Genomic DNA, 24,832 nt, shown 5'->3' with positions numbered 1-24,832 from the left:
ACTGCCAAGCCTAATTAGAAGCAAAATCCTATGCAACCTGCTTGACTCAATACAGAAATGAATCAAAGGCAGCCAAGGATCAACAGCAACTCATTCACTGGTTGTCACATTCAGAAGTGAACTTGGGGGGGGGGGGGGTGACTGCTTTGCAACAATTGTTTAGAGTCCAGTCTTATCAGAAGAGAATGAGCCCAAGTACTGGGAGAAGTGTTTATGATTTCCAATCTTACTGTATCTTCTCATTATATATTCCTTTGTAAAAACTAATTGATGTTAATTGGTTAGATAAAGTGGGACATTAATCATTCGTGATTAACATTAGGAAAAACAAACTGTAATGGGCACTTGAACCATTAGCATTAGATAGACACCCTAAACCCCTTACAAGTACGTCTAGGGCACTAACGGACTGATGCAGTTTTATTTGAGGATTTGAGTCCTATGTGAATGGGAGATAGGACAAGAATTCTTAGAATTTATAAGCACTACATTTAAAAGGGCAAGCTATAAATAATGAAGATTCATAGTTCCTTGTACACTCATTATTTGTTCTACTTGGTAACACAAAAATGCTCAATTTATTTGGTGTGTTAAATTCAGAATAAAAAATTTAAAATTAAAACTTACATATCTTTTAAAAGAGATTCAAAAAAGGACTATCAATAAAACGTTCTGAAGTATATAGAAGAAAATAAAAAAGGACACACTGTTAGTGGAGCTGTGAATTGGTTCAGTCTGGAAAACACTTTAGAGCTATACTCCAAAGTCACTAAATTGTATAATATTCCCTTAATCCAATAACTACTAACTACTACTACTAACGAGGCTTAGAATATAGTTATATCTAAAAGCGAACAAAGAAAGAGGGAAATGGCTTATATGTACAAAAACAACTATAGCAGCACTTTTTGTTCTACAAAATAAATGGAAACAAATTAAATGCCCAAGAATTGGGGAATAGCTAAACAAATTATAACATCTGAATGATCTGGAATATAACTGTCCTGTAAAAAGAAGCACAAGGGACAGTCAGAGAAAACCAGGAGAACTAAAGAGAACCAAGCATAATTCATACAATGATTAAAATGCTGTAAAACAAAAAAAAAACTATGAAAACTTTACAGATTGATGAATGCAATTATCTCAATTCCAGAAAACAGATTTTGAACTGTGCTTCCCACCTCTTGATAGAGAGGTGAAGGATTTCATGTAAAGACACAAGCTCTCAGATAGATCTAGTGTGTAGATTTATTTTGCTTGCCTTTACTTGCTATAAGAATGAGCTTTTGTTTTTTGGAAAGGGAGATTTATGGTAGTTGTGTGAGGAGAAGTAACAATGAAATTAAAACAAAGAGCATCACTGAAACATTAAAAAATACACAAAAGAGTGCAGAAGGAAGTTAAGAAGGGGACACATACATGCAGCACAGTGTTAGAGCTTTGTTAAACAGTCACATACAATTCTCTTCTTCTATTCTTTGTATGAGGAAATGTTCATATTTATCAAGTTAATAATAACAAAGAAAAATGTTTCTAAAATGGTATACAGGAATCTGGCCACTGAGACTAATCCTTACGAGCATGTGAAGAGACGGGAAGGGAATACACAATTATACAGCACCTTCTATGCGCTAAGCATTTTTTTTTTTTTTTTACAAATATCCCATTTCATCCTCACAACAATGCTGTGAAGCAGATGCCATTATTATCTCCATTTTTACAGTTGAGGAAAATGAGGCAGAAGGTAAATGACTTGTCCAGGGTTATTGAACTCTGGTCTTCCTGACCCCAGGTGGTCCAGAAAGTACCACAGGTGTAATTTCCTACATGAAAGAGGCTGGGGAGCCTACTTTGGGAAGAGCTGTGATAAGGTGTGATAGGAGTGCCTGGGATAGATTTTGAACGTTATAGACAATCTGTAACTAGTTCCTGTCTGCTAACCACATGGCAATTAGGAGCATATCTGGCTGCAGTTAGATAGCTCGAATTGAGATGTATTCAAAAGGCACTAGCCAACTGGGGCCTCACCCTTCTCTTCAACATTCTAGTGAGAGAAAAGAAATCATGCTCTATGAGGGAAACTTCAAGCCTTGCTTGTCTGAGGCCAACATCTGCTATTAGTTCTTTGCCTTGGGGTTTATTCTTTTATTTTAGGTAATGTAGATTAAAGAGATTAGAAATGGAGATAGGTGGAGAAGTAGGAAAACAGTCCAGAGAGTTTCTCTCCCCCAAAACTCTGAACAGATCCAGAAAATGCACCAAAACACATCCTGATGGGAAATTCAAGGCAAAGTCACAGTGAGTTATTTTTCCATCCCAGGTAAACTGAGAGAAAAAGGAAAGGTCTAAGGTCATTGGGAAGGGGTCTGGCTGGGAGCCAAGGGTATATAACATACTCCAGAGCCCAGGGAAAAGCTGTGAAAGAGTAGGTTCCAAACCTATATGGGAGAACCAAGCACAGGGTATGGGAACAGGTGCCAACTGGTAGCTCTGACATCTACCATTTAGCTCCAGGCCACAATTTTAAGGAGGGAAACTGCATTCAGGGATAGTATTCAAGCAGTAGGTAGCAGTTGTAGATCCTAAGGAGTGTACCTGGCAAGGAGCAAATTCAGTTGCAAGTAACTGCTATGTGGCTCAGTCCCTAGAAGCACTGTCAATTTCAGTTCCAGTTTCTAACCCAGTTTGAAGGCTGCAGAGAAATAACTAGCGCAGGAATCCCAAACCAAAAGAGAATCTGCAGTTCTATTAGTCTGAATCAGCAGAGCTTCCCAGCTGACTGGTGTGAATGAGTCTAGCAGCATCTACTATTGCTCAATCTCAATTCCAAATCAGAAATTTGAAAGAGCTCAGATCAACAATAAGACTTTGCCTGGGATCAGACCACTTTGGGAGCACTGAAAGCTTACAGGTCTCTATCCTGAGTTGCCTTAAGAATCTGAAATGACCCAACACTCAAAACCTCAAGGATAACACAACACTCAATACCCACCACCAGGCCCAGCCCAGGTATTTCCTTCAGAAGTATTCAAAGTGTAGCTCTAAAAGAAAGTCTGAAATTGGGGTGTGGACTGGAAGAATATGCAAACAAAAAGAGAATGCCACCACAAAAAGCTATTATGGAGACAGGGACATCTAGCACAAAACCAGAAGAGGAGAATGACTCCAAAATACCTTCACAGGATCAAAGAAAAACACAGCTTAGGCAAAAATTCGACAAGAAGTCCTGGGAGAGATGAAGCAACAGGGTTTTTTTAAGGGTTTAAATTTTTTTTTTTTTACAAATGAGATGAGAATTCTAGGAGGAAAAACTGGAAAAAGGAAAAATATAGGAATAAGCGTTTATATAGTGCCTACTATGTGTCAGACACTGTCTAAGCACTTTTTATAATTCTCTTTTGATTCTCACAACTCTAGGAGGTAGGTACTATTATCATCCCCATTTCGTAGTTAAGAAAACTGAGGCAAATAGAAGTTAAGTGACTTGCCTAGGGTTATAAAGGTAGCAAATATCTGAGACTAGATTTGAACTCTGGTGTTCCTGATTCCAGGCCCTAGATCCTACCAAGCTGGAAAGGTTTAGAATGCAGGCTTAGTGGGAAGCATTCTGAAAGGTTAATCCCAAGAATGAACACAGGGTAATGACTTTTTCAGCCACAGCAACTCTCCAAGACTTTCTGGTTCACAGAAGTGTCATGAGCTATATTGATGGAGTAAGTACATCAATGGTAAGTTTTTAAAAAAATAATAATTTATTTTTCCCTAATTACATGTTAAAAAAGGAATTGCTAAAATTCTTTTTTTTTAATTTTGGGTTCTAAATTCTTTCTCTCCTTTCCTCCCCTCATCCCATCCCTGAAAGGGTAGCAATCTGATAAAGGTTATACACAGGATGTTAACTGGAGTATCAGTGCTACATCTTTCACTTGAGCTAGAGAACATCCCAAAATCAAAACGAAGTAACCTCAAGAGTTCCTATGACTCTAAGTAAATCAATTCTCAAAATATATAAATCAATGAATGAGTGAAAAAAAAGTCATCTATTAAGTGTTTACTATGTGCCAGTATCGTAAAATCAAGTCCCCAAACTCATACCCCTAAAAATGCACTCCTGTTGGACTCAGAGTAAATACTGAGATATATATTTTTTGTACATGGCCAGTGAGGCAATTTATTTTCCTCTGACTATACATTTGTAACAGGAGTTTTGTCTGTCTGTTTTCTCAATATGGGGGGAAAGGTGCATCTTCATTTGAAAATAAGAAACAATTTAATTTTTAAAAAAAAGAATGTTATTATAACCTGGTTTAGGCTTCAGGAAACTATAAAATCTACAGCCTATATGGCCACCAATCACACCTCATAAACCATGGGATCATGAACACAATAAAAGATTCATACAATAACTTACTTTGTAAGACACAAGGAAGGGGTTTTTAATCTATAAAAGCTTTATTTTCAGCTGAATATCCAGTTCAGTGGGCCATGTCAAGTTAAAATCAAGGAAAGAATATCACACCTGCAAGCTTGAAACCACATGGAAATTAAGAGTTTAAATCATATCTTAATACTAATCTTATAACCTGCACTGTGCTAGGGAGGAGGAGGGGTTCAGTCACTGGACCATTCTCCTAACTCATATAAAAGCAAAGAAAAAGAGAAGGACGGACAGAGATCTAGTTCAAAGGTGAAGGAACAGGCTTTGAACTGTTTCTGAATGCAAAGAACTGTTTCATCTCACAAAGTGTGGCAATAAATTTTCCTTATTACAATGATCTACTACAGAAATATTGTAGCAGGCATGGAGTTGAGCATAACTTTTTAAACTTTACATAAATTTGAAAATGTATGGACAAACAACCAAAAAGAAACCTCATTTCTTTTTTTACAGGGTTACTACACTAGTAATTGAACAAGGGGATGCCATGAACATAACATATCTGGATTTCAGCAGGGCATCTGAAAAAGTCTCCATCCAATACATTTAAAAACAAAATGGAGAGATGCGGATTAGATGACAGTAAATTAAGCTGACTTTGGAACCAGTTGAATGATCAGAACCCAAGAGTACTGATTAATGCATCAATGTCAATGTGGAGGTAGGTCTCTAATATAGTTCCAGAAATCTTTCTTTGGCCCTGTTCTGTTCAAAATATTAAAATCATGACAATAGAGCATAGCTCCTTGAGAGTAGGAAGGTTCATTTTTGTCTTTATATCCTCAGAATCTAAAATAATGCACTGAGGATAGTAGATACTTAAATGTCAGTGGCAATGAATTCAGTAAAGGTGGAGATAGCAGATCAATATGCTTTAGGGGAAAGAGTACAGATTTGGAATGAAAAGATCTGGTCTTACTGGTCCCCACTGTGCCACTTGGCATGTGTGGGATGTCTGAGAAGTCATTTAATTTGGATTTCGGTTTCCTCATATATGAAGTGAAGAGATCTTGGAGGATACTTCCAACTCCAAATCTATGATCCTCTAGGTATGCTTAAATGATACAAAGCTAGAGAGATGACTGACAGATTCGATGACAGAACTGAGATCAGGAAAGATCATTTGATCATAGCTAGAGAGCTGGCAGGGATCATAGAGAGCACCTAGATCAATCTCATCATTTTCTAGATGAGGAACCTGAGGTCCAGAGACATTTTAAGTGATCTGCCTGAAGAACACACAAGTAGTAAGTAGCACATTTGAACTCAGGCCCAAGTTCAATATTAAGATCTCAACAGTATTGGGATAGCAGACTGAAGGCAAGACAAAATTTAACAGAACTAAACGTAAAGTCTTGTGCGTGGTTTAAATAAGTTGTAACAAATACAGGATGAAGTTTAAAAAAATAAAATCCAGTCGTTTCTATGAAGAAGACCCAGCATTTCTAGTAGACTGAAAGCTCAGTAAAAGACAGTAATATGATGTGAAAGCTAAAAAGGTTAATGGGATCTTATTCTTCGTGAGTACAATGTCCAGAGTAATGGACATGACAGCCCAGTTGTACTCTGTCGTAGACAAAAAAGGGACTCAAACTAGGCCATAGATAGTACTGGCTGAAAGAGCTAGGGATATTTAAGTCTGGGAAACATAGCAACTAGGTGTCCTCAAGTATACAAAGGGTTTTCATGTGGAACAGGGATTGTTAACTTACTTCTACTTGGCCCCAGAGGGGAAAATTCTGAACAAAGGGTTGAAATTACAGGGAGTCAGATTATGACTCCATATACTGACAAATTTACTAACAATATAAGCTCTCCAAAAGTAGAATGGCTACCTCAGGGTATTCCCTGTCACTGGAAATCAAAATAAGGATGATTCTAAACTAACTTTTAGGTGAGTTTTTCTTTTTTTGGAAAGGACCTATGACTTCATCGGTGTAGGGAATTCCTGGTAAATAAATTTTCTCTACAGCATAGACTGTATCTGTTACCTGCTTTGCAATTTGAGAAGTTAAATGACACTTGCTCAGGGTCACACAGTCAATATGCAGCAGAAGAAGGACTTGAAATCTAATCTTTGTGACCCCATGATTGGTGTTTTTTATCTACCATCATGCTGCTTCTCTAGGTGAAGTTTGTAAATTTATACATCTTTCTCTTGAGGGTATCAAAGCATTTCACAGATACATTCACAATTTACAGTATTGGAAAGGACTTTAGTGGTCATCTAGGCCTACCCATAAGACAATTCTTCCCTTTACAGCATGTATCAAACAAAGAAAGTGAAGGTTATATTCTCAAAGACGGAGAACTGAGGCAAGTACATGATGACCTCCACCAAAATCAGGTCTTAAGATTTAAGACTCTTTAAAAAGTCTTCCACAAATCCTTTCTTAGACAGGAACCAAATCTACTGGCAGATGGGGTGGGGTTGGGGGGCCTATCAGCTGTACTCAAAAGACCTGAGGCTTAGGGGGTACACCATAATCAACACATCTGAGAAACAAAAAAACTCAAAAAATTCCTACCATAAATAAGGTAAAGAGGTAGGACTACCCCACATTCTCCCCCAAATCCCTTCCACACAAAAACCTCGGACTGCCATTTTGAGACTTCTTTTCCCCTTCAAGGCTGCCCTTGGTATTTTTATCTGCTTTTACCTACATAAAAACGTCAAGGAGGGAGAGATTTCAGCTCACACGGATTTGTCCTGACCTTAAATTCCCCTCCCTCCCATTTCCACTAACCCCTAGTAACTCAGCGACAGCTCTAGACCACCTGTACGCAGCCCATCCTCCAGGGTCTGGGGGAGAATGCAGGGAGCCAGGGCTGCTGGACCTCTCTAAAGCGGAAAAGCTCCCTCCTTCCCAGTCCTCCCGCGCCCAGGGCGGTCAGCTGACCCTCACAATGAGAGCGGTCAGGCGGGTGGGGCCGCTCCAGGTGAGGAGGCTGAACCCGCTCCAGAGGTGACCTCACCGCGACTCTCCCCGCCCCCACCTAGGGCTGGTCCCCGGTAGGGCCACGACTCCAAGTCCCGGAGACCTGTCTTGGGGGAGGGGGGAGGAAGAGGAAGGGGGAGGGAGGGGCATGCTTCTCCCCCTTCGGTGGCGCCCCCAGGCTCTAACTTCTCCGGGGGCTGGCACGGAATAACGCCAGCTTGGCCATCTATCTCAGTATCAAGAGGTCAAGAAGGCTGTGGAAGGAACCCGCGACCTCACCCGCATTTTCGTGCGCCCCGCTGGTGACCTCCATCGTCCCTCGCGCCTCGCGCCCTCGGGTTTTCCCACGCTCTGTCAGCGCGAGGTGCGAGCCGCGCGAGCCCGTGCGCACGCGCAGAATTGCGCAGGGGGCGGGGCGGGGCAGAGCAGGGAGGAAGAAGCACCCCCCCCCTCCCAGCCTCGGTCCCGTTATTGGGCCATCTCACTTTTCCCCAGGCCCACCCTAATTCCCTCCCTCTACTCGCTTATTGGATGCGACCCTTGCCCATCCCGCCCCTCACTCTTCCTCCCAGCCCACCACCCTCGACCTCGCTCCTCCCTCCCCCATTCCTCCGCCTTCGAACGTACTTAGGGTCACAGTGGGGGGCTTGACGCGCACGGCTGTTGGAGGCGCCTGAAAAGAGGCAGGACCCCGCCTTTCCAGCCGCCACCCCCCGCTGTCCCCTCACCTGTACCTGGCACCTCTCTCCGCACCTCTCCACCATCCTCCCCTCCCAGCCCCACCCCAACCTGCTCCTTCCTAGGCGCGTCTGTGCTCGCTCGCGAACCCGACTGCTGGAGGCGCAGGGATGCGCTCCCTGCGGGCTCTCCGGGGAGCTCTGCGTGGGCCAGGAGGACGGCCCCCCGGGCGGGGAGGATGGGGTTCCCTGGCCCAGGGTCCCCTTCTTGTTGGAAGCGTGCGCCACCACCCCCTGAATGGAGCCGCCGCGGCGAAAGGCAGAGAGATACTGAACAGCCACCTGCCGCAGCATCAGAAGGAACAGTAAGGCGGGCGCAGTGGGGGGCCGGGGAGGGGACGGGGAGAAGGGGGGGAGGGTGCACTCGTGCCAGCGCCCCAAGCTCCGGCGCCTTCCCTCCTTCCTCCTCTGCGAAGCGCTCAGCTCTCTGCCCTCCCACCTCCTCGCTGCTGCTCTCCCACCGCGCCGCACCGCGATGCCCTTGCCGTGGGATTTGGGGGTTTGGGTCCGGCCCACCTGGGCCATCCTGCGGAACCCTTCGGGACGGGGGTTGAGCCATATTGACCCCCCGGAATGTACGTTTGCAAGGTGCGTAGGTGGGTCGAACGCTGCCTGGGAGTCTCGGGGCACCCCTCTATTTCCCAGCCCTCCCTAATTCTACTTCGTTCTTCCCCTCCTACCGTTCCTTCCCCATCCCAACCTAGCGTAACCTGGGGTGTTTAGGCTTAGTTGGAATATATATTATAGATATGAATATATTACATACATAGTTGTCTCCTGTATAACGCTGGTTGCGGGTTGTTTGGAATGTATTTGCATGTAGAGTACACTTCCAGTTAAATATTTGCGTGTAGAGGATGGGGTGGGGGCAACGTTTGGGCAATATTTCCTCCAGTATCTAGCCTTTTGTCCATTCTATATGTGTGTGTGTACATATGAAATATGTACATACATATATGTAAATGTGTATGTATGTATATACGTCTGTGCCTTCATTGTGTCTGGGTGATAGGGTATGATGGGGTTTGTTGCATTAGTTCAAGCCTAGGAGAATGTATGTGTGTGTGTTTTATGTAGCAGCACCTGTGTGGGTCATAAATTAAGTTTACAGAATAGGATAGATTTTTGTGAGTACTTAAAGGGGGAGTTTCTTTGTACCTACTTCACAGTCTCGTGAGGATGGAATAAGATAATATTTGAAAAGCATAGTTCCTGGAACATAAGAGTCACTTCATAAATGCTGGTTCTCTTCCTGCCCTCCCTCTTGCAGTGGAATTAATTCACTGAGAATGAGATTTCCTCAGCTCAGAGTGAGCCAGTAAGCCAAACTAGGATCTTGTTTGCTTCTGTGTGGGTACGTGTGTGCTGGCCTTTCTCCCTTATCCCAAATGTCCCTATTCTCTGGGAGTCTGCGTGATTCTGCACCTTTTTTCCCTGCTGAGGAAATTTTGCTAGTGCTAAACCTCCCAGTCCAGTCTATCTCTTCCTCCTTCCTCTCTAGGCTTGGGATGCCAGGTGAGGTAGGATGGGAAAAGTAAGGATTCTCTTTTTTATTTATTTATTTTTAACACACTTTATAACAGATAAAGCAATCCAAACTTTTGGTCAGGTGATACATCGTTTTAAAGCATTTACAATATGAACCACAAAAGAATTATTTTTTTAAACATTAACCAGCTGAGACACAGATAATATTTATGTTGCTAACTTCACAAGCTCTTGACCTAATTGTCTCCACAGTATTACTAAGAATTAAAGGACCCTTGGTCTAAAGTCCTATGTCTAATAGCTTAATTTTAGACAACCTCGGATGTTCCCCTACCCATAATCTACAATTGAATAGATCTGGTATTAAGCTTACAAACCTTTTGACTATAGGAAATTGCCACCAAGAGTAGGGACATTGCAGGGATACAATATCTCCCCAACTTCATGTCTATTCCAGGCAGGATTAGATTATCCACTTGCATTCAGTCAGGCTTAAAGTCTGCCAGGTGTCTGTGGGGAAATTGAGTCAGGAGAATCCCACCTCAGCCCAGGCTGAACAGCCACTCTCCCACCCTTCCCTTGAGTTCACATCACGTATTGGAGGCTCAGATCGCAAAAGTAAGGATTCTCAAAGACTTCTACATATACACTCACATGTATATGCACACAGACACACATATGTATTTGTATATATACATGTATAGATATAAACACACATCTATATATAGTCAGCCCTCTCTTTCGGCTCTGGGTAAAGCTCCAGAAATAGATATAAATGCCACCCAAAGCCTGCATTATAGAGAAGGGACAGGAAAAAAAGGATTCCCCACACCTTTATTTCATGAAAAATAAAGGGTAAAGATATCCTTCCTGAAATTTTTACTCATGAGTCCCCCAGTATTTAAACGTATACCACAAGTGCCACGTGGCAAAGATTAAGAAATTTACCCTCTTCCCAGTGTATCAGCAAGTGTCCCTAGTGTATTGAGTCCTAAACCTGAACACGTTTGTTGTTCACTGTTTGTAACCCCCATATGAGATTTTCTTGGCAGAGATACTGAAGTGGTTTGCCATTTCCTTTTCCAGTGGGTTAAGGCAAAAGAAGTTAAGTGACTTGCCCAGGGTCATGCAGGTAGTGAGTGTCTGAGGCTGGATTTGAAGTCAGGTCTTCCTGAATCCAGGCCCAGTGCTCTATCCACTGAGCCAACTGGCTATCCTTCCTGAATGGGTAGGGGGAGATAAAAACATCATTTTATTGCCCCTCATTTCCTAAGAGACAAAAGTACTTAAATTTTGAATAATGAGTACCCTCATTATTCTCTTGTGCCCTTCTTTCCTTCTCTATAAAAAGCAGTAAGATAAGGAAACTAGTCATCAAAGAGTTATCTTTCCAACATCCTATGGGAATAGAAGCCAATGATACTCCAAGTTCAGCTCCCTTTTCTACAGAAACGTGCTGTGGGAATAGGAAAGGAAGGTAGCTCCTGTTTATCTCCTGGCAATACAAGATTTAACTGTCTTTCAATATTGTCCTGGGACTTGTGCTATCTGAGTGATGAATGTTGGCCCAGACCAGTAAGGAGTCACAAGGAAGCTGGAGACTCCCAGATGGAGACATGAGAGAGGAGGAACGCACTCCCCTCTGGGCCCCAAAGGTGTACCAACTTTGCGTCTTTCTTTTGCTCCCCAGCCATAAATACCACCTTGCCAGAACTACTTCTACACTCCTATCCCCTTGGAGTACCCTTCAGAATTGAAGTCAACTTTCTTCTCCATTTCCCAATCTACTCACTTACTTTCCCTTCTGTCATTGAGGGCCAGCCACTCCCTTCTAACCTGGATTCTTCCCAGAGTCATTAGAGATAGGGAGCCCTTCCTCTTTCCCCTTAGCCAGTGCCTGTCCTATATCCCAATTCCAAAGGATATTGATTCCAAGTGACTGTTGGAGATGAAAAGCATCTGATAAACTTATCCCTTTGAGAGTTACCTCAAGATATTTCCTATTCCAGGGGTATTAGGGATACAGGCTCTTTAATAAGAGATATTTAAAACCTGGAAAATATTCAAGATCCAAAAAACAAATCCACAAGTCTCTAATGGTAGAATTGTAGGCACTGTGACAAAAATAGGATCTTCCTTCATATCTGAAATGTAGCCATTTGCCTTTCTACTCATAAGACAGTCTTTTAACCTCTGCTCCTAGAAAAATCAGGAGAGAAGTCAAGAGAATGTGTCTGAGACCTCTGATCTCTCTCCCCTTTATTCACACCCCCAAACAGTGATTCATCAGAGAGTGGCATGCTGTCCCGCCTGGGTGACCTGCTGTTCTACACCATTGCTGAAGGACAAGAAAGGATCGCCATCCATAAGTTCACTGCTGTGAGCTAGTCTTCAGTTTCCCCTACTAGCTCTCCAAGTTTCTGAAGGAGTAGGAGAAAAAAGGGCAGTATGCATGCAAAACTGCTATTGGGAACCTATAATACATGAGGTTAAGTAACTAGTGCTATAAAAACTCCTAGGTTAATAGGGGCCATCTTACCCCTGTCTCAGGCATGCCTATTGACCTTCCTGGTCAAAAATAAAATAGTTTCCAAGAGAATACCCTCTTTGAACTATAAACCAGTGAATTCAAACCAAGTACAGAAGTTACTATTTTTCTTTATGAAAGCTACTCCAGTACTTTCGTAGAATTAAAGAATCTTAGAGTTTAAAGGAACCTGTCTCAGAAGTGCTTTGTCCAAAGCATGAATCAGTCCCCCCTCTACAGCATCCCCAGAAAGCTATATGGATTCTGTACAGCCTTTTATGTGAAGACCTCCAATTTTAGGAAACTCACTGCATATCCATTCTATTCTTCCTTAGCTTGAGGTGAAATCTACCTACCTCCAACTCCTACCCATTGGTCTTTCTTCTATTGGTAAAAGGCTAAGACCAGGAAAAGAACACCACTATGTTTCAGTACTAATAGTTAAACGTGGGCTAGCAAGGTAGTGGGTTAGGAAAGGATAGAGAGACCTCATCCCAGAGTTCATGGAGCCATCTATTTCCCCTGAAGGCACTGAAAGCCACCGGGTTGCAGACATCAGACCCTCGGCTCCGGGACTGTATGAGCCAGATGCGGCGGATGGTTAAAGAAACCAGCAGTGGAGGTCTCTTAGATCGTGATCTCTTTCGGAAGTAAGAACCTGGGTACAACAACCCTTCTTTCACTTTTGTCTAAAAATCACAATTAGGATATTAAAACTAGGAAAGATTTTAGAGACCACTTCATCCAATCTGTTTTGGCCCAGAGGTCTTTCACCCAAGATCTCACAGGTAGTTAGGGTCAAGCTGTAGCATTGCTCTTACCTTACTGTTTCCTTCCCCAAAACCTGAAGGGTCCTGTAGAGTGGGTGGCATAATATTTTAACTTCATCCCCCTGATTCAGTTGTGATTGTGTGGTCCAGATGTGTGAGCAGCAACATTGTGCTCCTGACCCAGGCATTCCGAAAGAAGTTTGTCATTCCTGACTTTGAGGAGTTTACAGACCATGTGGATCGCATCTTTGAGGAGACCAAAGACCTCACAGAAGGCAAGGTGAGGAACAGGGCAGTAAAAGGGAAGGAAATATGCTCTAGGGTAGAGTATACTTTATGCTCTAAGGTCTTCCTTGGCTAATGAAAGAGGATTGTGAATAAGTCCCAATGATTAGGAGCCAAATGGCAGCTCTCTCCCCATAAATTCTCCCCCACCCCCCAAACAGATTCCAGTTCAATAAAATTCCTGAGGTTCCCAGGAGGATAAGCAAGAAAGAAGACCAACTACTATAAGGATTTGGCAATTTGATAGAAGTGGATATCTAAAGGAAACTGTTGGAAGATAATGTATATATATCTATATAAAGGAAGCTAGCTCCAAGGACTTTCCTTTTTGTTCCTTCCTATAGATAGAGCAAATGTCCAAGCAGTTCTTTGACATGCTTAGGGAGGGAATTCTCCAAAACACATAACAAAGGACTTTGGGTTGGGGGTGCGAACATGTAGAAAGCTACAATTTGTAAACTTATATTTGCAAAGCTGAAAAATTTGAAGGCTGGAAATCTTCAACTAGAATTGGATGACCACTTATTGGAAATGTTGTCAAGGGGATTTCTATTGAACTAGATGACCTTCCAACTCTGTGATATGTGAAATTTTAACTTAGATTATCCATTGTCCTGCTACCTTTTACTTTAACCTCTCACCCCCCTCCTTCCCTCCCTCTCCTTCTCCCCTTCCTGTCCCCCTCCCTTACCTCTCCTTTCTCTCCCCCTTTCTCCTCTCTTTTCTTTCTTTCTTTTCTCTCTCCTCCAAACCTCCTCTTGCCCAGGTGGCAGCCTACATTCCCCAACTAGCCAAGTCAGATCCTGATCTATGGGGTGTCTCACTATGCACAGTGGATGGACAAAGGTGAGAATGCTGGGTAAGGGGGAAATGTAGTCAGGGAGGGAAGAGTTGTAGGACCAAGGCCACCCTTTTCATAGCTTTTCTCTGTCTATAGGCATTCAGTAGGACAAACTAAGATCCCCTTCTGTCTACAGTCCTGCGTGAAGCCCCTCACTTATGCCATATCTGTCAGCAACCTGGGCACTGAGTATGTACATAAATTTGTGGGCAAAGAGCCCAGCGGTCTACGTTACAACAAGCTTTCCCTCAATGAGGAAGGTGAGAGCTGCCATGACTCAGACCAAAGCATAGGCTGCTGCTTTTCTCCTCTTCCTTTTTGCATTCCATCAGTGTTAACCCCTGCTTCACATGCTTCTCTGCCCCTGCTCAGTATTTTTCACCTTCCCAGGAAAATGGTCTGTGACCATTGGTCAGACTGACCAATAGAATGAGAGAACTGAGGGCAATAGAGGGTAGGAAGCCCATAACATCCCAGAGCCTCCACTGATAGAGCATTGGGTGGATTGTGTCTCCCCAGGAATCCCGCATAATCCAATGGTAAATGCTGGTGCCATTGTTGTGAGTTCCCTGATAAAGGTAAGGGTCCTGACCTCAGTCCAAAAATACTGCCAGAACTATTCATCTTTCAAGTGTCTCTCACTCTGTATTCCCCATTTTCCCCTGAGGCAAAGTATAATACCACTCTGCCTTAGCTAGCTCTTCAAATAAGCTTACACCTAGCTCTGATTCCCCAGAGGAGACATGGATATTGTAAGGATTCTGGTCTTACCATCTCTTTGGAAAAGTCCCAGTATAATGGGTACATTCCCTGCCTTGGCGTAACACCTTGGTCCTTAGAGAAGATAAAAGGCTCTAGCTACCTCCCTGATCCCAAAGGCTAAGTGCCAGGACCAGGGGGAGGACAGCACCTTTCTGTGCTGATTGGCCACATAAGGGTGAGGGAGTAGACAGGAGAAAGGGTGAATGGCCGTAACAGAAGCAGCTATTACAATCACTTGGAACTGCTGAGTTGGCCTTGGGCAGGGGTATCAAACTGGCCCACCAGCTGTAGGCCTCCCAGACCTTGAGCAATAACCCTGAGGGCAGCGACACCCTGGGAGCCAATCGCAGCCCCTGTTGAAGAAGGTGGTACCAGATTGCCCTCCCCCCACTGCTGAGATATAGTGTGTGTTTGATCCTCTAGGAAGCACATTGGTGTGAGAAAGTGGGAGATGGGTCTGGTCCCCTCATTATTCTCAGTGCTGACTGGTCTGGGTTATATGTGTCCAGATGTTACTCTCTACCTTCATTCTTACCATGTCTTCATCAAGATCAGTCCTTTTTCCCCTTCCAGATCCCTCTGTGTCTACCCTGGGGTCATAACCTCATCCTTTCCCCTGTGCTAATATATGTCTCTTTTTGCAGATGGACTGCAATAAAGCAGAGAAATTTGATTTTGTAAGTTCCCTTGCTGCCACATGAAATGTTCCCAGTAGCCAATGCACCAGCCTAGATTATGATCCTCATTCTCTGAGGTGTGGGAAGCTACTAGCCTTTGCCTTGAATTGGGGAGCCCTTTGAAGTTCCTGAGCTCTATAGCCAAACTGGAGTCAGTACAAAGTGATTCAGAAGACTTGTCAGCTTGGTCTTTGTCAGAGCAGAGTTTATCATTACTTAGGGGGAATAGTTTTCCCAACTCCTCTAATTCTCTTCTAGGTGTTGCAGTATTTGAACAGAATGGCGGGAAATGAATATATGGGTTTCAGCAATGCTACGTAAGACTCCATGAGAGATTTTTTTTGGGGGGAGGGGGAAATCTAAGGGTATTTTGTAACTGAACATCAATGCTTCATTTCAGTAGATTGTTGGAAGGTTTTCTACGGCCTAAACTGTAAAGCAATGATCTTTCCCTGCTCAAGGCCAAAAGTTTAGTAGGCTATCTATGATGTGATTTTTCCCCTATCCAGAGAAAATATTTCCTCTTTTTATGACCTACTCCAAACTTTAGACTTACTAACTAGTTTTTGCTGCAGGTTCCAGTCAGAAAAAGAAACTGGGGATCGGAATTATGCCATTGGCTATTATCTCAAGGAGAAGAAGGTAACAAAGGGTGCTCAGGGAAGTTAGTGGAAAAATTCTGTTGAAAATAGAGGGGCAAGGGAGCAGTTAGGTGGTGCAGGGGGTAGAGCACTGGCCCTGGAGTCAGGACCCGAGTTCAAATCCTGCTTCAGACACTAGCTGTGTGACCCTGGGCAAGTCACCTAACTAATTGCCTCCTCTCACCCCCCCCCCCCCCAAAAAAGAAAAGAAACTAGAGGAGCAGGAAGCATAGCTGGTGTTAAGGAATTTGAACTGAAAAGCTATGACTTCTATTGACTAAATGGTGCCAACCTAAAGTAGTTAATGCATTTTTCTATTCTTCCCCTGCAGTGTTTTCCTAAGGGAGTTGACATGATGGCTGCATTAGACCTCTACTTCCAGGTAAATAAAACACGTTTGAGCTCTGAGCCTTCTGAATGGGAACTAGAGGATGAAAGGGATGTTTTGTTGGGAAGGCTTCTCTCATCTTGTCAGGGTCCTCTATCCCTGCCCCCATCCAAAATGAAGGGAGTGGCCGGTTACACAACATCTTCCACCTTACCCCCCTTGTTTCCCTAGCTCTGCTCAGTGGAAGTGACATGTGAATCGGGCAGTGTCATGGCAGCCACGCTTGCCAACGGTGGAATCTGCCCTATCACGGGCGAGAGTGTGCTGAGTGCTGAAGCTGTTCGCAACACCCTCAGCCTCATGCATTCCTGCGGCATGTATGACTTCTCTGGACAGTTTGCCTTCCATGTAAGTCTACTTGGGCTACCCACATTTCCTGTCAAGAGATATTCGGGCTCATCTTTCTTTTTTTCTTCCACTTAGGAGGATCAGGCTATTATTAAGCAAGAGCCTTTGGGGATGGCAGGGTAGGGGGAAGAGGGACCTAAACACAGAAGGAAGTTGTTAATTGGTTGACCAAATTAGCAGTATTATAGAAGAGATGTGCATGTAAGGAAAATCATAGGTTAATTATTAGAATGTTAAAAAAAATATTCACAGGAGCCTGAGCAGCACCTTGGCTGACCACTCAAGTGGGAGAGCCCAAGAGATGGGCATGTGGCCTTTCCCACGGTGGTTACGTGGCCAAGTTTTGTACAATCCTTGGCACATGTTCAACCCTATCTTTGTTCCCCAGGTGGGCCTTCCAGCCAAGTCCGCAGTGTCAGGAGCCATCCTGCTTGTGGTACCCAACGTTATGGGGTTGATGTGCCTGTCACCTCCATTGGACAAGGTGGGGAACAGCCACAGGGGCATCAGCTTCTGCCAGGTAAGTTGCACCTTTAGGATCCAATCCAAATCAAATATTTGTTGAGTACCTACTGCATGTTACTTTCCATGTCTCCCTTTGGGTGTGACTGTAGAAGCTGGTATCTCTCTTTAACTTCCACAACTATGACAATTTGCGGCACTGTGCTAAGAAGCTGGACCCTCGACGTGAAGGAGGAGAAGTACGGGTAAGAAAAATCACAATTGGTTGTAGAAATATTCCTAAAATAGACCACCCCCAACACCTTGAGCAGCAAGAACCCATGACTGCTCATCTAAGTGGGCCTGCATGCCTTAGGGCTGTGCATGTGGCACTGCTGTCCTCAGGTAACTGATTTTCCCCCCAGAACAAGACTGTGGTGAACCTGCTTTTTGCTGCCTACAGTGGAGATGTTTCAGCTCTTCGAAGGTACTGTTACCCGGTGGCTAAAATAGCTCAGACACAGATGAAGAGCTAGAAAGGCTTTAGTGACCGTCCAGTCCAGCTCCCTGTTGTGTTATGATGAGAACCCTGAAGCCAGGGAGGTGACACAGGGAGGGTAGCAGCTGAGATTGGCAGTTGGGCCTTCTGGACTCCTCTAGAGTCAGTGCCTGCTGCCACCTACCCAAGGGTGCTGTTGGACAGAATTGGGAGGCTAAGAGCAGGGCCCTATGAGTGAGGACACACCCAGCAAATCTGAGGACTGGTGTTTCTGGGTGTCATCCTGCCCCTGCTCTTCCTTGGGAGTACCACGTTCATGTGGACACAAACACCAAGGCCTCTGAAGAGCCCGAGCACTTCAGACATGGGAGGCCATCTTCCTTATTTTCCTTCCCACTTCTCTGAGTACCAGCCCTGTTTCAGAAGGGACACTGCTGGTGACAGCAGCAACCCCTGTGCTATTGCTCCTAGGTTTGCCCTCTCAGCCATGGACATGGAACAGAAGGATTATGACTCCCGCACAGCACTGCATGTCGCTGCAGCAGAAGGTATCTGAAAACTTAACGAGGGCTCCAGACCATACAAGTCCACTGGTGCTCACCATCATGCCCTTCCTTTGCTTCTCAGAGTTACCAGTTACGAAGTACATGTATGCATTTGTTCACATTGAGTGCTACTGTCCTGATTGTTACTGAGGACACAAAGCCAAATTAGGACCCCAACTATAGTCTGTAGCTAGAATTATTCCCTACTATTAAAGGGAATAAGGGTATAGGAAAAGAACTTTTTGTTCCCCTCCTTGCACTCAAACCTTCATTAAGGGTCAAGGGAGGCTAATGGGGTCAGGGTTATCAGAGGCTTCCAAGCCTTGACCCTCTCTGTACCCCTTAGGACACCTGGAGGTTGTCAAGTTCCTGGTGGAAGCCTGCAAAGTAAATCCTTTTGTGAAGGACAGGTGAGTAGGAGGAACAAGTAGGCCAATAGGTGGGACTTTCTCTTGATCCATTTCCCTATTTATCTGATTACTGCCCTCTCCTTCACAGGTGGGGCAATATTCCCCTGGATGATGCTGTGCAATTCAACCATCTGGAAGTGGTCAAACTGCTGCAGGATTACCAAGACTCCTATACTTTGTCTGAGACTCAAGCTGAGGCAGCAGCTGAAACCCTGTCTAAGGAAAACCTGGAGAGCATGGTGTAAGGGGGACTACCCCCTTCCTTAAACAAGAATCAACAGGAATGAAGTCTACCTGCCTTCAGTGAGGGAAGAGGGGAAGTCAGCTTGATGTTTTAGGCCTCTTAGAGGGGTTATCATACTGTCCCCAGCCTCTTCACCCACCTTCCCCATCATGAGCCAGATCCCCACCCCCATTACCTTTTCCAACAAAGCCCAAAGATGGGCCCTAGTGGCCACTGCCAGTTTTTGAATTGGGTTTTGGCCAGAAGGCTTGGGTTTCTGCTCGGTGCAAGTAAGTACTCTGATTTGGTTAGCATCCCTAGAAGGGTTTACCTAGGTTTCTTCTTAGATACAGCCAGTTCTCATTTAAGTAGGTGGACCTTTCCACAGACCTTCTCCTCCCTACTTCCTCCTTCCCTTAGAGTTCTTGGAGGCCTGCACCTCCCTACCCCACCCCCAGCCAGAGTGGCTTCGTGCCTACAGAGGAGGACCCCTGTCGCACACCCCTGCCACTATTTGCTGGGAGCCTGAGCCACAGGGCTGGCAAGAGTTGAATTTGCATAATGCCAGAACTGTCTGTATTCTGTTTCTTCTCCCTGACTCCATGGCTGAAGAAACATATTAAAGAGAGGAGGAGTGCACTGATGAGGAGCCCTGGGTTGCTACACCTCTTATAAGTATATATTGAGAAGAAATGGGGAAAGCTGAGGAGGCTGAAGTGCACTATACCCCTTTCAGACAGGATATAATACTGCTAATAGTTCTTTTATAGACAGAGAAAGTATTTTGTGATCAAATAAAATTTTAATTATACAAATCAATATTTTTGTTAAACCCAGCCCTCTCCCTTTCTCCTTTGATGAGGGGTGTTTAGCCACCATCACTACAGTAGGAGGGGCCAGATGGTGTACAGAATGTATATTTATACAGTAATAGCCACTACATATACTTCAAACCTTACTTTATATAAGTTCTCATTTCTTCTAGAGAAAAGGAAAAGATCACATTCTTCTAATTAGGGGTGAAGGGGACAAAGGGTTCATGACCCAGAGAATACTATTTGTTGTATTGTTTGATTAAAACTGAAAATTTTCAAGTTATCTCTGCCAAACATGAGTTAAATGAGACCTCCTGCCCAGCAACCCCTTTATAAAATCCTCAAAGGAGGAAATGCCAATGACCTAGCTAACTCCCCTAAGTTTTCTCCATGTCCTCCACAATTGTGACTGACTGACTGGGTGTAGGATTACAGACAGGCAGACGCATGAATGGGAACAGCAGAAGCTATGGGAGGCTGAAAGGTTATGTGGTTCCAAGATTGTTGGGGTCAGGGCCATGTTCTCAGGCTTACACTGAGTCAATAAAGCACTTGTGAATGAGTTAAAGGTCCAGACTCTATGTACTACACAAAGGAAGGGGTAATGACACATTGACAACTTTACCATTCCTCTAATCACAGGTAAAAAAGGCTCATTCTGGAGAAGTCAAACACAAAACCCAGTAGAATCCAAATAAGGGCATTCTCATGTAGAATTACAGTAGCAAAGAAGTTAAAGCAGAGGTGCAGGGGTAAACTTTCAGAATGGGTAAAATCTAAGACTGGTTAGGGGCCTGATGAGAGGTGCAGGTATCATTCTCTACAATCAAACTGTCTCCCACCAAAATCAGATACCTATGTATCTGGCAGAATTGGGAGCTGTCTCTTCAACCTCCACAGGGAATAGAAAAAAGAATGGCAGATGGATTTAAGATATTGCACAAGTGCCCGATACTGCTGGCTGAGTAGGTATGACAACCAGAATAAACTGGGCCAGACATATAAAAGGGCCCACTCAGGGGCTTCAGGGAGAGACTCTACTTAAGCCATCCTAGATTCCTTCTGGCACATCAAGCCCTGAGTGGGTCAGCAGCTCTCCATCCCAAAGGGCAAAGGCAGGCATCACTGGGCCCTGGAATTCTGTCTTTAAAGTGTATACCACAGCAGGCCGGCTTACGTCCACCAGGCTCAGTCTCTGTGCTTCATACTCCAGCAGCAGTCCCACCTTCTCTGGCTGGCCAATGCCTATTATGGGGGCACTCTCATTGGCCAGCATGGCATGCCACCTCCGCTGAGCATAGGTGAACACCCAGGAATGACCATCTACACCGATGCAGCAATCCCGAGGTATGTCTACATCTGCCACACCTATTCGGAAATGCTGAGATTTCTTGACTGTTACCTCCCAATAGTGCCGACCGCTGGTGACTGCAGTGTTACCCAGTACCACAGCCCACTCCTTAAAGCGTTCCACATTGAGGGCCACTTTGGTGGGCTCCAGCCCCACCATGCCATACTTAACACCAGTCTCTCCCTTGAAGAGTGCCAGGCTGGTATGAGCTGTCTTTTCTTCTAGCTTGAAACTGATAGCTGTAGAGCAAACCAGAGAAAGTCAATGAAAAGGATGAGATTGGGATATGAACACTCAAGTACAAGAGAGGAGGTACTCCCCAAAGAAGAGCCTGGGGAGGGAAAGGTTAAAAAAGGAGGTGACATTTGGAAGTCAGGCTCCTAACTGGAAGCCAAAAAGGGTGGCGGAGAGACATGGGGTTGGGGGGTGGGGTTTGTTGTACCGGCTGGGAGTGGGAGACAGGTGATGCGGTAACATCTGGGGGTCTGGGTCCCAGGGGGGAGAGGGGTGGCGGGGTGACATTTGGGAATCTGGATCCTAGCTGGGGTGGCGAGTTCCATTCCGAGGATGGGGACAGAAAAGGGGTGCAGGGTGACATGGGGGGGGAATCTGGATACTTGCTGGGGGCGGGGGTGGGGTGGTGAGTCCTGGCTGGGAGCAGAGAAGGGATGGCCCCAGAGACCGAAATAAACAGACTCCTCTCCCTGGGCCTCCCAACAGCTGCAGAAACGCGAGAATCACCCCGCCGTTCTGGAGGGGCCAGGGTCGGAGAGACTGGGGCACCCACGTGGGGGGGGGGGAGCAAAAGCGTCTCTCAGACCAAGGCTGGAGAGCGGGGGTTGGGGAAAAGACCTCCGGAAGTCGGCAGGAGGGCCCGGGGTGACCAGCAGAGAGCCCCTACCTCTCCGGGTGGCGGAGGCCGTGGCCCCTAACCAATGAGCTCCACAGAAACGAAGCACACGGGCCGTGGGCAGCGCCATCTTGCGCCCCGGCTTTCTGGGCACGCCCCTCACGCTGGGACGCCTCCATCTCCACGGCGGCGCTTTCATGGGCACGTGACCCGGAGATACCGCGTCGCGGCGTGATGACGTCGTCGTCTCTGATAGGCTACTGAGGATGAAGCGCGGCCCGAGGACGTTTGTGCGTCGTTCCCACGCTCCTCCTCTCTTCCCGGCTGGCGGATGAGGGCTGCCACTCCCCTCGCTGGCAGGTCTGATAGCCCCCTCAGAAGAGGTGATGGTGGTATAGGGCCCGTCCGACTCTCCGTGACCCAGATACTGGAGTGGTCTGCCATTTCCTTCTCCTGCTCACTTTACAGATGAGGACACTGAGGCAAAGAGGGTTAAGTGACTTACTTGGGGTGACACAGCTGGTAAGTGTCTGAGATTGGGTTGGAACTCAGGAAGCAGGCCTCTTCACCCCAGGCCCAGTGCTCTACCCATTGCAGCCCCTCGGAACCCTGAGCAGGCGTTAAGAGAGCGGCCTCGCGCCCCAGAAGACCCAACAGCTGTGTGTGAACTGGGAGGAGGGGAGCCCGGAGGAGGCATTGTGGAAGCTTCGATAGCTAAGTAAAGGTAACCTGCAGGAGATCCTCAAATACAGGTGTGGAAGGGTTCCACTGGAGGTACCGCCGATGGAGCTCGTGTGAGGATGGACCTGTCAGCGGGCCGGACAATCCCAATTTCCCGGGACCGTGCGGTCCAGCGCAGAAGGGCTTGTGGGTTGGGACGAACTAGCAAATGCTGGATAGTGTCTTGGCCATTCCCCACGCTCCCTGAGAGCTGCAAAGCCTAGGTGAGCAGAGAGGCGGAGGTCAGGTGGCCCTGGGTCCCTCTGAACTGGTTGCACTACATACAGAAGATGCCACCTAAAACTACTAAAGAACTTCCTGGAAAAGCAAATGACCAGCAAAGAGGAGGGGTCCTACTGCTGGCCTAGCTTGCCAGAAGACAGGGAGCCAGGCGGATGTGAAATGCCTATTTAGCAGTCCTCCAAAATGCCTCACATTTTAATTGAGAGAGTCTAACATTAGTTATACTGTTAAGCATTTCTTTTGTGTAAAGGAAATAATATTTGCCCCATACCTTACTACGTTAGCGTCTTTCTATCCACTTTTGGGGTGAACTGAAACATGAGACAAATCTAAGCTTCAAATTATTCTTCCCAGTGTTCTGGGATGGGAGATGTTAAGAGCAAGAGTTCAAGAAAAAACTCCCTTCACCTCCTACTTACTGCCCCCTCCAGCAGCTTATTGCTTTCAAGTAACCTGACCCTTTCCTACCTTTCTAGTCTTCTTACACTTGACTCCCCTCCCTATACTTTATGATCCACTACACTGGCCTTGGGTCACTTCATCAGACACCATACTCAGTCTCCTGCCTCCCTGCCTTTACACATACTGTTCCCTATTCCTAGAATACTCTTCTCCATATCCCCTACCTCAGTTTCCTTAGCTTTTTTTCAAGATCCACTCAAGCAATACTTCCTCCAAGAGGCCACTCCTGGTCCCTATAACTAGCACCTTCTCCTTTCAGATTACTTTCCATTCATTTTGCATATATCTTGTAAATAATTCACTGTTGTCTCACCCGTTAGAATATACAATCCAGGAGGGCAAGATTTAGTTTGGTTTGTATTATTTTGTTTTGCTTTGCCTTGCTTTATACCTTCATCACTTAGCATAGTGCTTAACACGTAGGAAGTGCTTAATAAATGGTAGTGGACTGACTGACCATTCTTTAGGAATCATGTTTCCCCAAGACCGAATCTATTCTATATACATGGATCCAGAGCTGAGAACAGTCCCCTTAGTGAGAGAAGATAAGGACACATTCCCCAGGCCCCAAAGGAGTTTAGATTCTAATAAGTAGTGGAAAGTCATTGAAATTTTTGAGTAGGGGAGTAATTTTTTTTCCAAGTGAAAATTTTTGTATTTTTTTCAGTTACATTTTAAAACAATTTTTAATTCATTTTTTTTTAAATTTTGAGTTCCGAGTTCTCTTCCTCCCTCCCTTCCCTCTCCTTTTCCTCTCCTTGAGAAAGCAAGCAATTTGATATAGATTATACATGTCATGAAATATAGTATTTCCATATTAGTCATGTGGCAAAAAAAAAATGAATTTAAAAAAACAAGAAAAACAAAGAAAGTTAAAAAAAGAGTATGCTTAGATCTGCATTCAGACTCCATCAATTTTTTCTCTGGAGGTGGATAGCATTTTTCATCCTCGGTTCTTCAGAATTGTCTTGAATTTTTGTATTGCTGAGAATAGCTAAGTCATTCACAGTTGATCATTGTACAGTACTGCTGTCACTATGTACAATGTTCTGCTGGTTCTGCTCACTTCACTTTGCATCAGTTCATATAAGTCTTCCCAGGTTTTTCTGAAACCATCCTGCTTATCATTCTTTATAACACGATAATATTCCATCACAGTTATATATATCACAACTTGTTCAGCCATTGCCCAATTGATGGGTATCCCTTCAGTTTCCAATTCTTTGCCAATGCAAAAAAAACTGTTATAAGTACTTTTGTGCATAGAAGTCCTTTTTCTTAAAAAAAAACAAAACAGAACTCTGGATACTGACCTAGTAGTGATATTGCTGGTTCAAAGGATATGCACAGTTTTATAGCTCTTTGGGAACAGTGCCAAATTGCTTTCCAGAATGGTTGAATCTGTTCATAGCATCAACAGTGCATTACTGTC

The 24,832-nt window shown here is 44.8% G+C and overlaps 3 protein-coding genes across 10 annotated transcripts in view; 1 reads left to right on the top strand and 2 right to left on the bottom strand.

The window, feature by feature from the left end:
• RBMS2 (RNA binding motif single stranded interacting protein 2) overlaps positions 1-7,780 on the bottom strand; it is a 94,441-nt gene extending 86,661 nt beyond the window's left edge. For 2 of the 3 annotated variants that reach the window (XM_072655079.1, XM_072655081.1), the window contains exon 1: positions 7,657-7,780. The gene's annotated coding sequence lies outside the window, so the exon portion shown is untranslated. The remainder of the gene's footprint in view (positions 1-7,656) is intronic. The other variant, XM_072655083.1, reaches the window with a different exon arrangement.
• On the top strand, positions 7,404-19,778 carry GLS2 (glutaminase 2). 6 transcript variants are annotated; one of them, XM_072655067.1, is made up of 20 exons: positions 7,404-7,451; positions 7,613-7,741; positions 8,181-8,419; positions 11,882-11,981; positions 12,658-12,779; positions 13,050-13,179; positions 13,951-14,030; positions 14,122-14,285; positions 14,545-14,603; positions 15,432-15,464; positions 15,723-15,781; positions 16,040-16,106; positions 16,437-16,487; positions 16,665-16,841; positions 17,230-17,361; positions 17,456-17,548; positions 17,708-17,769; positions 18,253-18,329; positions 18,673-18,736; positions 18,825-19,778. In XM_072655067.1, exons 3-20 carry the CDS (start codon positions 8,226-8,228, stop codon positions 18,979-18,981), a joined length of 1,821 nt encoding a protein of 606 aa, XP_072511168.1. In that variant the 5' UTR covers positions 7,404-7,451; positions 7,613-7,741; positions 8,181-8,225; the 3' UTR covers positions 18,982-19,778. The 6 variants fall into 6 exon arrangements, with proteins under 6 accessions (XP_072511168.1, XP_072511169.1, XP_072511171.1 ...); XM_072655068.1 differs by lacking the exon at positions 15,432-15,464 and having other exon boundaries at positions 18,825-19,066; XM_072655070.1 differs by lacking the exon at positions 7,404-7,451 and having other exon boundaries at positions 7,599-7,741.
• On the bottom strand, positions 19,742-22,212 carry SPRYD4 (SPRY domain containing 4). The gene is made up of 2 exons (XM_072655084.1): positions 22,027-22,212; positions 19,742-21,364 (listed from the first exon to the last, which is right to left on the bottom strand). The coding sequence occupies exons 1-2, from the start codon at positions 22,172-22,174 to the stop codon at positions 20,826-20,828; spliced, it is 687 nt and encodes a 228-aa protein (XP_072511185.1). The 5' UTR covers positions 22,175-22,212; the 3' UTR covers positions 19,742-20,825.
• Positions 22,213-24,832: the final 2,620 nt, after the last annotated feature.

This window comes from Notamacropus eugenii, chromosome 3 (genome assembly GCF_028372415.1).
Source record: "Notamacropus eugenii isolate mMacEug1 chromosome 3, mMacEug1.pri_v2, whole genome shotgun sequence".
In the NCBI taxonomy this organism is placed as follows: Eukaryota; Metazoa; Chordata; class Mammalia; order Diprotodontia; family Macropodidae; genus Notamacropus; species Notamacropus eugenii.
This window is presented reverse-complemented; position numbering and strand designations above follow the sequence as displayed.

Coding starts and splice junctions, on each gene's coding strand:
- GLS2 (XM_072655067.1), top strand. CDS start 8,226: ATGCGCTCCCTGCGGGCTCTCCGGGGAGCTCTGCGTGGGCCAGGAGGA. Junction 12,780..13,049: donor GATCGTGATCTCTTTCGGAA/GTAAGAACCTGG, acceptor TGTGTGGTCCAG/ATGTGTGAGCAGCAACATTG. Junction 17,362..17,455: donor GGGGCATCAGCTTCTGCCAG/GTAAGTTGCACC, acceptor GTGTGACTGTAG/AAGCTGGTATCTCTCTTTAA.
- SPRYD4 (XM_072655084.1), bottom strand. CDS start 22,174: ATGAAAGCGCCGCCGTGGAGATGGAGGCGTCCCAGCGTGAGGGGCGTG. Junction 21,365..22,026: donor GGCCTCCGCCACCCGGAGAG/GTAGGGGCTCTC, acceptor TTTGCTCTACAG/CTATCAGTTTCAAGCTAGAA.